The sequence below is a fragment of the Gekko japonicus genome, unplaced genomic scaffold, assembly GCF_001447785.1.
Source record: "Gekko japonicus isolate JY-2015 unplaced genomic scaffold, Gekko_japonicus_V1.1 scaffold5, whole genome shotgun sequence".
In the NCBI taxonomy this organism is placed as follows: Eukaryota; Metazoa; Chordata; class Lepidosauria; order Squamata; family Gekkonidae; genus Gekko; species Gekko japonicus.
In genome coordinates, this window is record NW_015168652.1 from 587,658 (window position 1) to 601,443 (window position 13,786).

At 41.3% G+C, this 13,786-nt stretch overlaps 1 protein-coding gene across 1 annotated transcript in view; it reads left to right on the forward strand.

Annotated features, from left to right (window-relative positions):
• The window catches only part of SRPK2 (SRSF protein kinase 2), a 250,312-nt gene extending 236,904 nt beyond the window's left edge, over positions 1-13,408 (forward strand). Inside the window, exons 15-17 of the mRNA XM_015415056.1 lie at positions 3,006-3,075; positions 3,769-3,861; positions 12,289-13,408. Coding sequence (XP_015270542.1) covers positions 3,006-3,075; positions 3,769-3,861; positions 12,289-12,473 — 348 coding nt within the window. The 3' untranslated portion in view covers positions 12,474-13,408. The remainder of the gene's footprint in view (positions 1-3,005; positions 3,076-3,768; positions 3,862-12,288) is intronic.
• Positions 13,409-13,786: the final 378 nt, after the last annotated feature.

A 13,786-nucleotide genomic window follows, 5' to 3' on the forward strand; every position in this document is an offset into this window, starting at 1 on the left:
GGCTAAATAAAATTGATCCAAAAATAAACAAACTCTGCTGGAAAAAATGTGGGAAGACTGGAGATTTTATACACTGTTGGTGGTCCTGTCCCTCATCACAACAGTTCTGGACACAAATTGTACAACAAATTCACAAAATCACGGGAATCAGCTTACCTTTTCTACCTGAAACGGTCTTGTTGGATGTCATCCCAGATGCCTGTGAAAGAAAAGTCACTAGAACATTAATAGCAACATTATTAGCTATTGCACGCATAACTATAGCCCAGTATTGGAAGAACAAAAATCAACCTACTCTCCAATGTTGGCAAAACAAACTTTGGGAGCACTTTATATATGGTAAAATTGTCTCTCACCAAAAAAGTTTTCAAGCAATTTGGTTCCCAGTGGTGAACTATCTAGCAGAAGAAGAAGTGATTCCAAACAACTCTTATTACAAAGATCTGTTATATTTTTAAAAGGGCTCTTAAGGGTTGAGAAAGTTGATTATTTCATAGCGTCAATATATGTTATGAATGTACTGTTGTATATATTGTTCAAAATAAAAAACACTTATTGGAAAAAAAAGAGTATGAAAATGTATCGTCACATACCATCTTCAGTGTCTGTATGCAAGAGAAGGAGGCCCTTGAGAAATTCCACTGGGACTTTAACAGTGTCCACCCCACCACTAACCTGAGTCTGGACTACACTCTGTTTACACTCTGGATATCAGTGTACAACTATGTGATTGACATATTGTATACCAGAAACCTACTGACTTACTCTCAGCTACCACCCAGAATGCGTTATACAGCTCAGTGTCTATAATCAAGCCCTAAGCAACTGTCCAGGCTAGACTGATCTTATCAGATCTTGGAAGCTTAGCTGGGTCAGCCCAGGTCAATATGTGGAACAGAGACCACCAACGAATATGTGGAACAGAGACCACCAATGTAACTTGCCTTGAAAACCCCATGTGGTTGCCATAAGTCAGCTGAGACTTGATGGCAAAAAATAAAAGCAACTGCATTACTAGTTGGAGCTAGATTGAAGAACCAGAAAGTCTTCAGGTGTGTGTTGTATGCAGCGGGAAGAAAGGAGTGTGCTAGAATGGCTGCTAATCAGTTGCTTGCCTGTCACAAAGAGAAAGCTGAAGTTCATGAGGTCTTTTTTTTTTTTTACAAAATTTTATTCAGGATATAATCAATCACAACCAACATTAGTTATACATTTTATACCCATTACATCCTACCCCCCTCCGAAGTTCATGAGGTCTGAATAGTGCCACTGCCATGAAATTTGTCAGAAAAGTATCAAGAGGAGACTGCAATGTAAACTGACATTGTTGCACAAGGAATCCAAAATTGCCACTTGCTGTTTAACAGAGCACCTCATAAAAAGTGCAAGTTCTCGCATCCCCAGTGTGATCTAAGCAGCCCCCACCCCCTTTCGGGGGTTTTGCAACTAAACAAACTTAACTTCCAGTTCAAGTTCCTGGTTTCTGAGTTGCATTCTCGTCCAAATTAATATCCTGAGTGTTCTCCCAGTTTACTGAATAAGAAATTAACCAAAGCTTTCAGTCATTAAGAAAACCTTAGTCAATTTCATTTTCAGTGCACTGGTTGAGTGGCTATTAGTTTCCTCTAGAACTGTAGTTAATTTTGTTGAATACAGGTTTTTTTGGCCATCAGGTCACAACCAAGGCAAGAGATATTCAGAGGTGGTTTGCCATTGCCTGCCTATGTGTAGCAATCCTGGTATTCCTTGGTGGTCTTCTTTCTGACCAGGGCTGACCCTGCTTAGCTTCCAGGTCAGAGCACTGGGGGTTATACTCAGTGTAATAGTTTGAATTAGGAGCACAGCTGTGAGATGAGAAATGAACTGGAAGGTAAGCTTGCTAAGGAAGAAATAGTAAAAATATGGTATGTTGGCTACAGAAATATAATTCCAAGTGTAATGGAATTTAATCAGATAAGCAGTCCAAAATCAGATTACATCTGATTTCTCAGTAAGCTTTCCCCCTATGGTTTCTTGCCAGTTTTCTTGTATCATGTATAATGTCAAGTGCTCATCCTCAAAATTGTAGTGCTGTTTTTCCCTGTAATGTAGTGCACTAATTTCCCCCTGTAATAAATAAATAAAAAGTTCACAATACCATGTTCAGTTTTCTAGGGACATAAGTACAATATAAAGACATATAGATTTGTTTACCCAATTTACTTTCTGTGCACAGTATTCCTGTGTGGGGAAAAATTGTCTGCGCTAAATCCTTTTGTGAACTCATGTTATGTACATAATTTTGAGTTCAGAAGTTATCAGATAAAAATTTAAATTCTGAACATGGTTTAAAATGCCCTCTAACTTCAGCTGTTTAAAAACAGGGGAAAGGGTTAGCAAGCAGGGGAAATAATCTAAAAACATGTCAGGCCAGCAGCTTTCTTAACAGATGTGAGGAGCCAGTGGAGATAACTCAGTATCACTGGTTCTGGATAAAGTTACCCGTCTCATCCTATTTCAGCTGTGGGCTACCATAGGTTAAAACTGTGAGTTCTGCCATGGAGTGGGCCTCTTGAATGCCTCAGGCTCTGGGTTTTCCCCTACCTTACTACCTTGGATCTCTTAACGGGCTCTGGGCTGGGATTCGAAGAACATGTGCAGGAGGGCTTTGGGATTGTATTTTCTTGATAACTTTCAATGTCATGCATAGGACCCCCTTTGAAACTGACTGAGAGGTGCTGTAATATATTGCATTGTGGCCTGTTTTTCGAAGATCGCAACAGAGGAGAAGGCTCACTGGGCATATCCAACCTCCTGAGGGTGACTCACGAAACTGTTTAGATTCTTCGGAATGGAACCTGAAGTTTCATGCAGAAGATAGCTGTAATGACTTCTAGGCGCTGCTCTTCATTTGAATTGCCTTTTAAAGTATTGTTTCAGTGTAATTCTATATATAACATGGTATTGTGTTTGGAGGGGAATATTAGTTACTTCTGAAACACTCATCACTTTCTGTTTTATTTTAGGCATTTGAACTCGCAACTGGTGATTATCTCTTTGAACCACATTCTGGAGAAGACTATTCCAGAGATGAGGGTATCTGTCTTTTTAAACATCCAGCTTTTGCCCTGTGCCTTTTCCAAGATGCAGATGAATGCAGAGAGGCATTCATTTTTGTTTAAGTAGATTTTTTTTTAAAGTTCTAATTTCAGAATATAAACATCACGTTTTTCCTTTTTAGTTTCAAAGTCCTATGAGTAGCAGTAGGTGGGCAAGTCTTTCTGCAGACACCCTTCTCTTCCCTAAGCCTTGAAAGGATTAGTCTCCTGTCTTGTAAGATCTGCATCTGTGTGGAAACATTGAAACACTACAGCATTTTGTAAACATCTGCCATAGTTTGGATGCAACTTTGATAGCAGACTAGGTGTATTTTGCAACTCTTGAGTATTCTGTGCGTTCAGCTGATTACTAAATGAAAAGCATACTAGCCAGAATTAATTCCTGCTTTCATCTGTGTGCCTGTCCATCTTTCCATGCTTACCTGTGTACAGTGTCCTTTGCAGTGGTAACACCATGGGCATCAGTGATTTTTCTCCCCTCCCCCATGTGCTACTAATTATACCAGAGTCCTGCTGGTTCTGGAATCCTGTGCATGGGTTTGCTGCAAGCATTGTTTGTTTTTGGAACTCTTTTGGATTTTTTAAACTAATTCCTGTTTCTTTCCTCTTTTTTTATCCCATCCGCTCCCTGCCTTTCCCATTCCTGTGTCCTTTTCTCTCTCTTCCATAGACCACATAGCACACATCATAGAGCTGCTAGGCAATATCCCAAGGCACTTTGCTCTCTCTGGAAAATATTCTCGGGAATTCTTCAATCGCAGAGGTAGTACCTCCTCTTTTGGAAAGGTGCCCTGATGCAGACAGAAGTGGACTTGGCAGTAGCTGTGCCACTAAAACGCATTTCCCAAAATTATCTCAAAAGTCTCTGTTTACAAAACAAATGAAAAGGAACTGAAAGATTGTTTCATTTGGTGCAAACCAAACAAACAATGCAATTCACCTTTTCACTTCTTTTGGCCAAATGAATTGCTTTTCTAAATTACACTGCAAATGAATAAATCCTTTATCCACACAGTCTAACATTTTTCAACCAGAGGTAATCTGTTTCTGTCTGTACTGGGCCAGCATTGGTGTGTGCATGCATCGTACTGATTAAACTGTTGTATGTTTCTGTTTTGCTGGAAATGTTCTCCAATGCAGATCACATAGCATTGATCATTGAACTGCTGGGGAAAATCCCTCGAAAATACGCTATGTTGGGGAAATATTCCAAGGAGTTTTTCACCAGAAAAGGTAACAGCTCTTTCCAAAAGAAGACTGTATACATTTATTAATAGGTAAAAGCATATTGGTTTTTAAGAGCTTGTTTTAAAGGTGTGTACATGTGAACTTGACATTTGTAAGAAACATAGGCAATGGTAGATTTTTTTTAAAAAGTATGTATTGAGTTAGACTATCCACAACATTTGGCCCTAAATAAAATTGCTCTTCCTTCTTACTACAGTCCTGAAAATTGGTTGAATAAAAATTCCATTTTTTTCTGGCAGCTCTAAAATGAGGGAGAAAACATTTACATTGCACTGTTGCCTCCTTTTAATATTGTATGTTTTAATCATCACAGTGATAGTGTCTGAGACATGAAAGAAATGGGTGAGGGGAGAATATGCAAGGTCAAAATATAAAATATGGCTGATAATGGTTGTTTAATATTGCCATATTGGTTTTGAACACTCTTTAATTGTTACCACCAGAAGGATATCTCTGCAGGGTTGTTGGTAAATTGGGCTTGCATTGCTCGTGTTCAGGCATCCATGTCAGCGTTGTATTTGGTGTCTTTGGATAGGCATATGAAAATAAGCTCTGTTGATCATAATCAAAAATTTTAAAGTAATTAAGTGGTGAATACTTAATTCTCTTGCCAAGCTGCCCTGTCTTCTGTGTTTTGTTGCTAATTTTTTAATTTTTGAACAACGAATGATAATATTTTTATTCATTTATGGAGCAAACATTCAAATCACAAAAATCAACGTATCAACATTTACATCTCTAACTTCATATTTTCAAGTGAAAGGGTTCTTTCCCCAATGTATTTGGTCACTTAAAGTTTGTCCTATAAATTAAAAATATTATTTTACAGCTGGCATGGGCCATTATGGGGGTACTCTTTCCTGTAGCATCCTTGAAACCTTAGTGAATGGCCAGAAGATTACTGGTGGTGATATTGGACACAGTCTGGTGTGAATTATGGATTCAGTGTCTGATTGATGTCTAGCAGCACAGATAGGCTTTCATCCGTTTCAATGAGTAGTAATGTAGAGTGATTGTTGGAAGTAAATTTCCAGTATTAAGGTGAAAATTAATAAGAATCTCTTTCTCTGAAATACTTCCTTGTAATGTTTAACTGCCATGCAATGTGTTCATGTACATGTACAGGTGAATTAGCTAACAATTAAAAAATGTGATTTGTTTTCAATAACTAGATGACAAATTTCCAATGGCTTCTAGAAATCTGTACACAGAATTAAACTTCCATGTACAAAAGTGTTGCTGCTTGTTATTGATTTGTGCCAAAGGGCATAAACCACACAAAAAGGGGAAAATACCCAACTAAAAAAGATAGGGTAAACCAAAAAAGGTTGAGAGCACAAAGAAACAGAAAAAAGTAGTATGATGCAATATGTTAATATATACCAAGCTTCCATCAGTGGCTTATGACCATAATTAGCATAATCATATCTAACTCACACCATAAAAGACATAAGAAATAATAAGAAACAGCAAGATAACCAAATTAATTTTTAGAAGTCAATTAAATACTCCTTATATAAAATAAGTCTTCAAATATTTCCATGTCTGGGTTATCTCTGGTCCAAATAATAACAGCAATATAAATGTGTGAGTGTGTTGCTGTGCTAATATCACACACATATATTGATGGAGTTATGTGGACCAGAGATACCCAGATGTGGAAATATTTAATTTGGTTATCTTGCTGGTTATGGTCAGAAACCACTGAGGAAGGCTTTGTACCAAAATACGTTTGGCATTCTGTTTTATTGTATTTGCCAGTGTATGTTATTTTCTTTTATTGTATGCGCACAATTGTTTCCTGTTTTGGATTTGCTTGTATATTAAATTACTGGTGCTATGTTTTTGCACATAAGTGAATTTGTTCATTTATATATTGCATCATACTACTTTTTTCTGTTTCTTTTTGCTCTCAAAAACCTCCAAAGAAAGTTTAGAAAACTTATGAAGGGCCAAAAGTTTAAAACATAAATAAGTATAGACAAAAGAGCGTTTATTTCAAAGACATTTTAAAACTTTGTAGGGGCCCAAATAAAGCCTCATAAAATGTTCCAAGTAACAATTACACAAAAAAGAACAGTGTATGACCCAATGTGTTTTAGCTCAGAAGAACCTTCTTCAGAGGTCAAATAGTACAAAGTACAAAATACTCCAGGCAACAAAGTCCTTGTTACACATGTAATTAATAGAGGACCAAAAATGGAATGTTCCAATATGGAATTGAATGACACACCAAAAGATTTTTATTTGGGGCCACAAATATATCTGTGTCAGAAGTAGTTGCATATACTGGAAATAATATCAGTACCAATATGTACCTTCCAGTTTAGGTCCTAAGAATGCAAGGAAAATTGCCTTATCAGGGACAATGTGACATCAATATGTCTTTTTGCTTTCAACCTTTTTTGGTTTACCCAAAAGAGCATAAAGCCTTTCATGTAGCATTCTGTGTTGTGTTTATGAGCTTCAAAGGATGAAATGGGAGCTGAGACGGCAGGTGTCAGTGGACTCTTGGTGGAGTTGCAAGAACATCTTATAGGACGTTTATGAAAACCTGTGAGATGGCAATGAAAACTGCAAAGAAGGAATTCTATGTGACTTCCATTGCATCTGCAAACTTCTGCTGAGCTCAATTGTTCAGAGTAATCAGGTCGCTTACATCCCTTTCACAGGGATCCTAAAAAGATTCTAAATTGGCTGTTAGCTGTGAGGCTTTTGGAAACTATTTTGCAAATAAAATCTTGTCAGTCTGCCAGGACCTGCCAGCTACTATTAATACAGTACAAGAACTGGAGGCCCCTTGCCCAACTTCAGGTCCAGTAATGGACCATTTCAGCTGACTCTCCCAGGATGAGGTTGACAGGATCCTGTGTGCTGTGAACCCTACCACTTGCCCCTTGGACTTGTGTCCATCATGGCTAGTGAAAGCTGGCAGTGATGGAATACAGGCCCACCTGGCAAATATTATCAACTTGTCCCTGAGTACTGGGACTTTCCCAGAGACATTAAAAGAGGTAGTGGGGAGACCACTCTTGAAAAATCCATCTTTGCACCCTATGGCTCCAGCCAACTACCACCCAGTTTCGAACGTCCCGTTTCTGGGTATGGTAGTTGAGAGAGCAATAGCTGAACAGCTCCAAGCTTTCTTGGAAGATTCCTCCGTGTGGCCAACCGCCTGTGAGGTGAAGCAAAGCTGCTGGCCCAGCCTCCCTATGACTTCAAACATGCTCCCCCCTCCTACACCTGACAGGTGTCAGTTGCAGGGTGCTTAAAGCCGTGAGGAAGCTTGCCCCAGCAGTAACACCTTAATGATCCTGCCAGCCCCACCTCCACAGTGGCTTCTAATACTCCTCCCCCCTCCCCCTCCTACACTGGACAGGCAGCTGCCTGTCAGGTGTAGGAGAGGAGGTGGGATGCTTACAGCCGCTGGGGAGGTTTGCTCAGCAAGATTGCCTTAGCCCTGCTGCTGGCCTAGCCTCCCTGATGCCTTTAAATATAATCCCCCCAACAACAGACAGGCGGGTGGTCTGTCAGGTGTAGAAGCCGGACCAGGGTACTTTAATCCATCAGGGACGCCACCCCAGCAGGATCACCTTAGCGATGCTGCTGGCCCAGCCTCTCTGATGACTTCTAACACACTCCCCCCACCTCCTACACCTAACAGGCAGTTGTCTGTCAGGTGCAGTAGCAGCTGCAGGGTGCTTAAAGCCACGAGGGAGCCCACCCCAGCAGTCTACAGAGAGGTCCTTTAGTAGAGAAAAAAAAGTATGTATGTCTCACTTCATTTTTTACACTACAGTCTTCTCCATTAGAATTCCTACAACAAATCTTCCATTTCAAACTGTACATCATCGGTATTATAACTGGATTTATGGAAGTTAAATACCATAGCAAAGCACGGGTATCAGGCTAGTAAATAAATAAAATGCTTTTAGATGAATCTGTGTAGGTGCACAAACATCTCTTTGGAGGCGGGGAGTGGATCCAGGCATCCCTTTGGCCCTTCTTTTCCCAGAAGAGTTTATCTGTGCTGCCTGTTTCCCACATGGACACAGGGATCTGTGGATTGTTGCTGTAGTGTAAATACCACAAATATTATCTAGAAGATTTTTTATAATAGAATTACAACTTCTCCATCAGTGGAGGAAGGTATCCATGTATGGGTTGTGCCTGCCCCTTGCTCTGTGTGCAGATCATATGCAAATTTCTTGCAAAGGCTTCCACTATTGTGAAGAGGTTCTCCTCGTCTCCAGGCCATACCCTGTGTCCACTCTGTGGATGGATGAGCTTCCACAGCTCTCTCATCTTGCTTATTAAAAACACAGGCAAAAAGACTAAAAAAATCTGTCTCTCACTTACAAGTGGCAGTGGTGGAAAGTATATTAAGTTGTCTTGAATGGAACAGTGCCCCAGGGCACTACTGTACTTGAGCCACCATTATAGAAAAGACTCACCCCTCTTTCCCCTGGGATCCCAGCACTAGCCTCTGCAACATCAGCATCTGTTCTTCAGCTGCCACTCTCCTCTCCCCCTACCAAGGCACCAACATGGATGGGGAGTAGACAGCTGGCCCTTTCCCACTCTCAACTACCAGTGGTGGACAGGCCCATCGACAGAGCTGCCTACAGCACTTCTGACTGCAACAGTGGCACCTGTTCTTCAGCTGCTGGTCTTGTCTCCCTTGCTGAGGCACCCACAGGGACATGGAGTGGATACACTGAAGTACTGGTGGTGGATGGGTTCATTGAAGAAAGCCACCTACAGATCTTCTGAGCCAGCACCTTTCACCCCATTGACTACACAAAGCCAGGAGGCCCCAGCAAGTATTCTTGCTGAAAGCTGCTCCCCCCGCCGTCTTCCTTGGCTGCAGGAAGGACTCCCGAGGCTAGTGGCAGTGGGGAGGGCAACAGATAACACCAGTGGAAGGGGCTCTCCTTTTCTGTTCCCACCATCATCCTTGGCTCACTTACCCAGCCCTTTGTCCGTACAGTATGCTTGGGTATGAAGGATGTTAAGTGCAATTTGAGGGAGAAAGGGCTTTAAGATGGGGAAAAGCAGTGCCACAGACAGAGAGATGAAGATTTCTTCGAAACCTTCCACCCTGCACTACGGGGCATCCCACATATCCAGCCATTCCTCAGAGGAGCCTGGCTCCTAAACCCTGGATCTCAGAACTACTCAGAGAAGCAGCCATTTTAGCTCTTCTTATAGGCCAGCAGACCATGAGGCCAGCACTCAGCTCCACCCTCACACTTCAGACCCTGTGCCTCCTCTTGCCATTCTTAGACACTGTGCTCCAAGTCTGTTTCAGCCTTCATGATTTCAATTTAGGAAGAGGGGGAATGGTCATATTTGGGGGTTTTTCTTCCACTTCTGGCCCAGTCTCTACCAGCTTTCTACAGCAGGAGGAACTTTCACTCCTTTCTGGGGAAGGCCACTCTGGCTTCTAAGGCTTTGCAGGATCAATCACTCCAACGCCTCTTCTTCTGCTGCTATCCTCTCCCCAGCTGAAGTAGCAGCAGGGATGGGGGGGTGGACAGCTAGCAGTGGTGGTGGACAGTCCCATCTATAGAGCAGTCCACAGCTAAGTTCAAGCTGGCATCTCACATTCCATCTGCATGTCCAGGAGGCCTTGGCAAATATATGCAGCCCTGTAGGTTGTTCTAGAATAAACCTTGATTGCTGTCTTGTTTCATGTGCAATTCTTCTAAATTTATAGAGACAACTCCCTTAAAGAGCCCATGAGGTCCCAGACCTTGCCTTCAGAGCAAGTGCAGCCTTGCTGTCTGAGCAGAACATCCACAATCAGGGCTGAGAATTCACTTTAGGTCCTAGCTTCTGTCCATTCAGGTACCCATGGGACCTCCTTAAGATCAACAGAGCCTCTGGATTCTCGGGGGTTCTGTACCGGATGAAGTCCTGGTGGAAATCAAGGGAACAAAGAAGCCAAAGCCCTCTTTTTCCAAACAAGGGAAGAGATCCAACAAGTCAGATCAGGCTTCCTTTCAGCATCAGCAAGGAAGGCTTCAGAGCTGTCTTTCCTCTGGCTCAGAGATGAGCTTTGCTCCTCTTGGGAGGTTTGGGTGACCTTATGCACTAACCCATCTTTCTTGCCATCTGTTAACTCTTTGTTCTGTCTTCAATCTGTAGTGATCCCAGCCATCCTATGGAACGGGTCTAGCATAAGTTAGATGTCTGAGGAACTCCTCATACTTATCTAAGAAGTTAACTGCCTTCATGTCTCTGGATTCCTATTGATCACTTTATTACCCAACAACAGAGGAAAGACAGCATCATTGTAAAAAATATCCAGATGCATCAAAGCATGCATTTCCCTGGCTCACGACAGTCAGCATCTCTTGTTCCATTCACCCAGTGGTCTTTACCTTATTTTAGTTTTACTTAACCCTCGTGCTGGAAGACTGCAACATCCAAGATGTGGGAATGTTAAAATGAATTGGGGAATAGTTACATTTGTTTGCATAGATCAATGTACTGTAAGAATGGTATGGAGGTTTAGCTAAGTGAGTTTGTATTGTAAGTGAGGTCCGGTTTGCAATTTTCAGTAACAGTTCATGTTGTGACACCTCCTACTAGAAGCTTGGAGTCTCCAAACAGAAACATTACAGGTTTGCAGTCTCCCCTAAGTTAGGATTTAGAGTCCCCTCTCACCTGCATTTCTTTGTGTCTCAAGGATTAAGGGTCTTGTGTGGCCACTAACCAAACAGGTTCCTCAAATCTTCTTTCCAGTTGCTGCAGCTCTGGTGCAAACTGTCACGGGAATCCTTCATTCCATTTCCACTTTTGGGTTATAAATGTTGCAAATAAAATTCAAGGCAAGGAGTTCCCTCCCTGTGTTTCTTAAGGAGGGTCAGTAAAAGGGATGTGGGGGTGGGCGGGCTGCCCTGTCCCCATTTCATTGGAAGGAGAGGTGCCAAAGCTATCAAGGAGTTCCAGGCCAAAGACAACGGGGAATTTCAGACAGCCGAAATGTTCCGTTTCAGGAACTGTTCACTAACGGTTTATATTTGTAATTTCCGGAATATATTTCGCCTTTCAGACAGAAACACTTCTGTCCCGTTCAGGAAGCGTTCCTGAGCCGTTTTTACCTCAAACTGCTTCCAAGCGGTCTTTAATTTCTCCTATCATTCTTGAAGTGTTATGGGGTGCTGTGTAAAATGCCCCGTAGCACTTCCTCCAGTGACTAGGTTTTCCTGCTCTTTTTTGCCCGTGTGGGCGATATCCGTCTTTTTTCTGTCACTGAAACCAAAGCATGGGATACGTGGGATTCCCAGGGGATCTCCCAAGGCAGCCCTGACCAGACCTAGCCCACCTTAGCTTCAGCAAGGATTACCTGCCTGCAGATTGTAACAGCCATCATTGAGAAGTTGCAGGGCCAGCCTGGCTGCTTTCTAAGGTCTTCCCCTGGCATCTGTTCTGTGTTTATGTACTTAATGTTCTGGTATTTGTTTATGAATTCTGATTCTTTGTTAACATTTACAAACATTAACCCTTTTCTATATAAAATCCTGCTGAAGTCGAGCTCTTAGATACGGTAGTCTTTTGTCCAAAATTTGTGGGCACTAAACTTTGAATTCAGTGTATACCTTTATTTTTATGTAAGGCAGAGATAGGGGGGAAAATGCATGTCAGTTTCCAGTTCTGTAGTTCATGGGTAGAAGAGAGGTAAGTGGCATGTGTTTACGTATATTATTTTGATACACAGGCTCCAATTACTACTCACCTTGATTCTTTGCCAGTAGGAAGGACGAACATATCCAGATGTATGATTGTATGCATTCAAGCCTCTTTATGCATTGGCTTGTGATTAAAAAAGGTTTTTCATGGTCAGGTGAAATTATCACCCAAGGCTGAAAATCATCCAGGTACAAAGTCCTGATGAAGTCAGTTGTCATATTAATTGGTTCTTTCCCCAATGCAGGAGAACTTCGACACATTACAAAGCTGAAACCTTGGAGCCTCTTTGATGTCCTTGTGGAGAAGTATGGTTGGCCTCAAGAAGATGCAGCAGAGTTTACAGATTTCCTGATCCCTATGCTAGAAATGGTTCCAGAGAAGCGGGCCTCAGCGGGCGAATGCCTCAGGCATCCATGGTTGAATTTTTAGCAGAATCTCCAACTCTCACCCTGGGCCAGGCACCCATGTCTCTACACATCAGACCGTAAACGGTGACTGTCATAAGTTCTCTTTAACAGGATCATAAATGAGCTGGCTTCAACCCCAGATCTTTATTTTGCTTTGAGGTACTGTTTGACATTTTGCTTTCTGTGCACTGTGTTTTTGGGAGGGGTGGTCTTTTTGTCTTCAGCTGGTAGTTTTACTGACTCTCTTCAGAAAACACTAATGTGTCTTCAAGCATCGTTTCTTGTGTTGTGTGGCATTCAGACATCCACTTTTTGAACAAAAACACCCTTTATTCTCCTCTCATGTGTTTTGACAGGTTTTGTAACTATTTATGGAAAATATTTTAGCTGAGTATTATATAATTTACAAGCGTGAGGCATTACCAAGTCAGAATTGGGGGGGAAATGTACAATTCTATCTTCTGGCAAAGGGACAATTTTTTTTGTAAAATACTGTATGTAAATGCACCCTGTAAATGTTTACTTCCATTAAAAATGGGATGGGGGAGGGGACACACACACAAATTGTAAAGTAATGCTACAAAATCCAGAGACCTGCAGCATCCAACCAGCATGCAGCAGATTTGAAGCTGCTGCTAGGAACAGTGTCATGATCTCCTTTTGTAGCAGTGCCCAGGCTGGATTTGAAAGCCAGTTGCTCCTATTTATGACATTTCATTCTCCATAGAAGGGTTTGTAAAGGAAGGCAAAGACTTCTTTCCAAGGAGAACTCAGTAGTGTTGTCATTTCAGCACTACTAGGGACGATCTGCCTGTTTCAACTGCTTTTAAGGAGAAATAGGATTACTTGCTCTGCACTGAATTGGGATGGGAAGGCTTGGTAGTATTGCTTTCTGATTAATGTATTAGGCTTAATAATTGGAAAATATTTGAGGAAGGATTCTTTGGGCAGACTCTTTAAACTTCAAAGAAAGAAAAAATATGTTACCTCTTCAGGAAGAAAAAGGAAGAACAGAGTGGATTCTAAATTTATAGTAAAACAAAAAAAGATCACGCTCCTTCCACATATAGCTTTATATGTTTCTAAAACAAATTGCACTAGCTTATTTTTCCCATGAATTGACATATTAAGGAACAAATCTTCCTTTGTAAATTGCACACAAAATTTTAAGTGCTTTCCTAGGAAAAAACCTAAGTAGATTCCAAAAGAGAACTCATAGGCAATACAGATTTTAGAATGTAAAATATGGAGGTGTGTTTTAGCCTCTTTTAGAAGTCAGTGGGATGAATGTAATTTTTTTCTGGTTTTACACATTAATTATGGTGCCACTTTTTC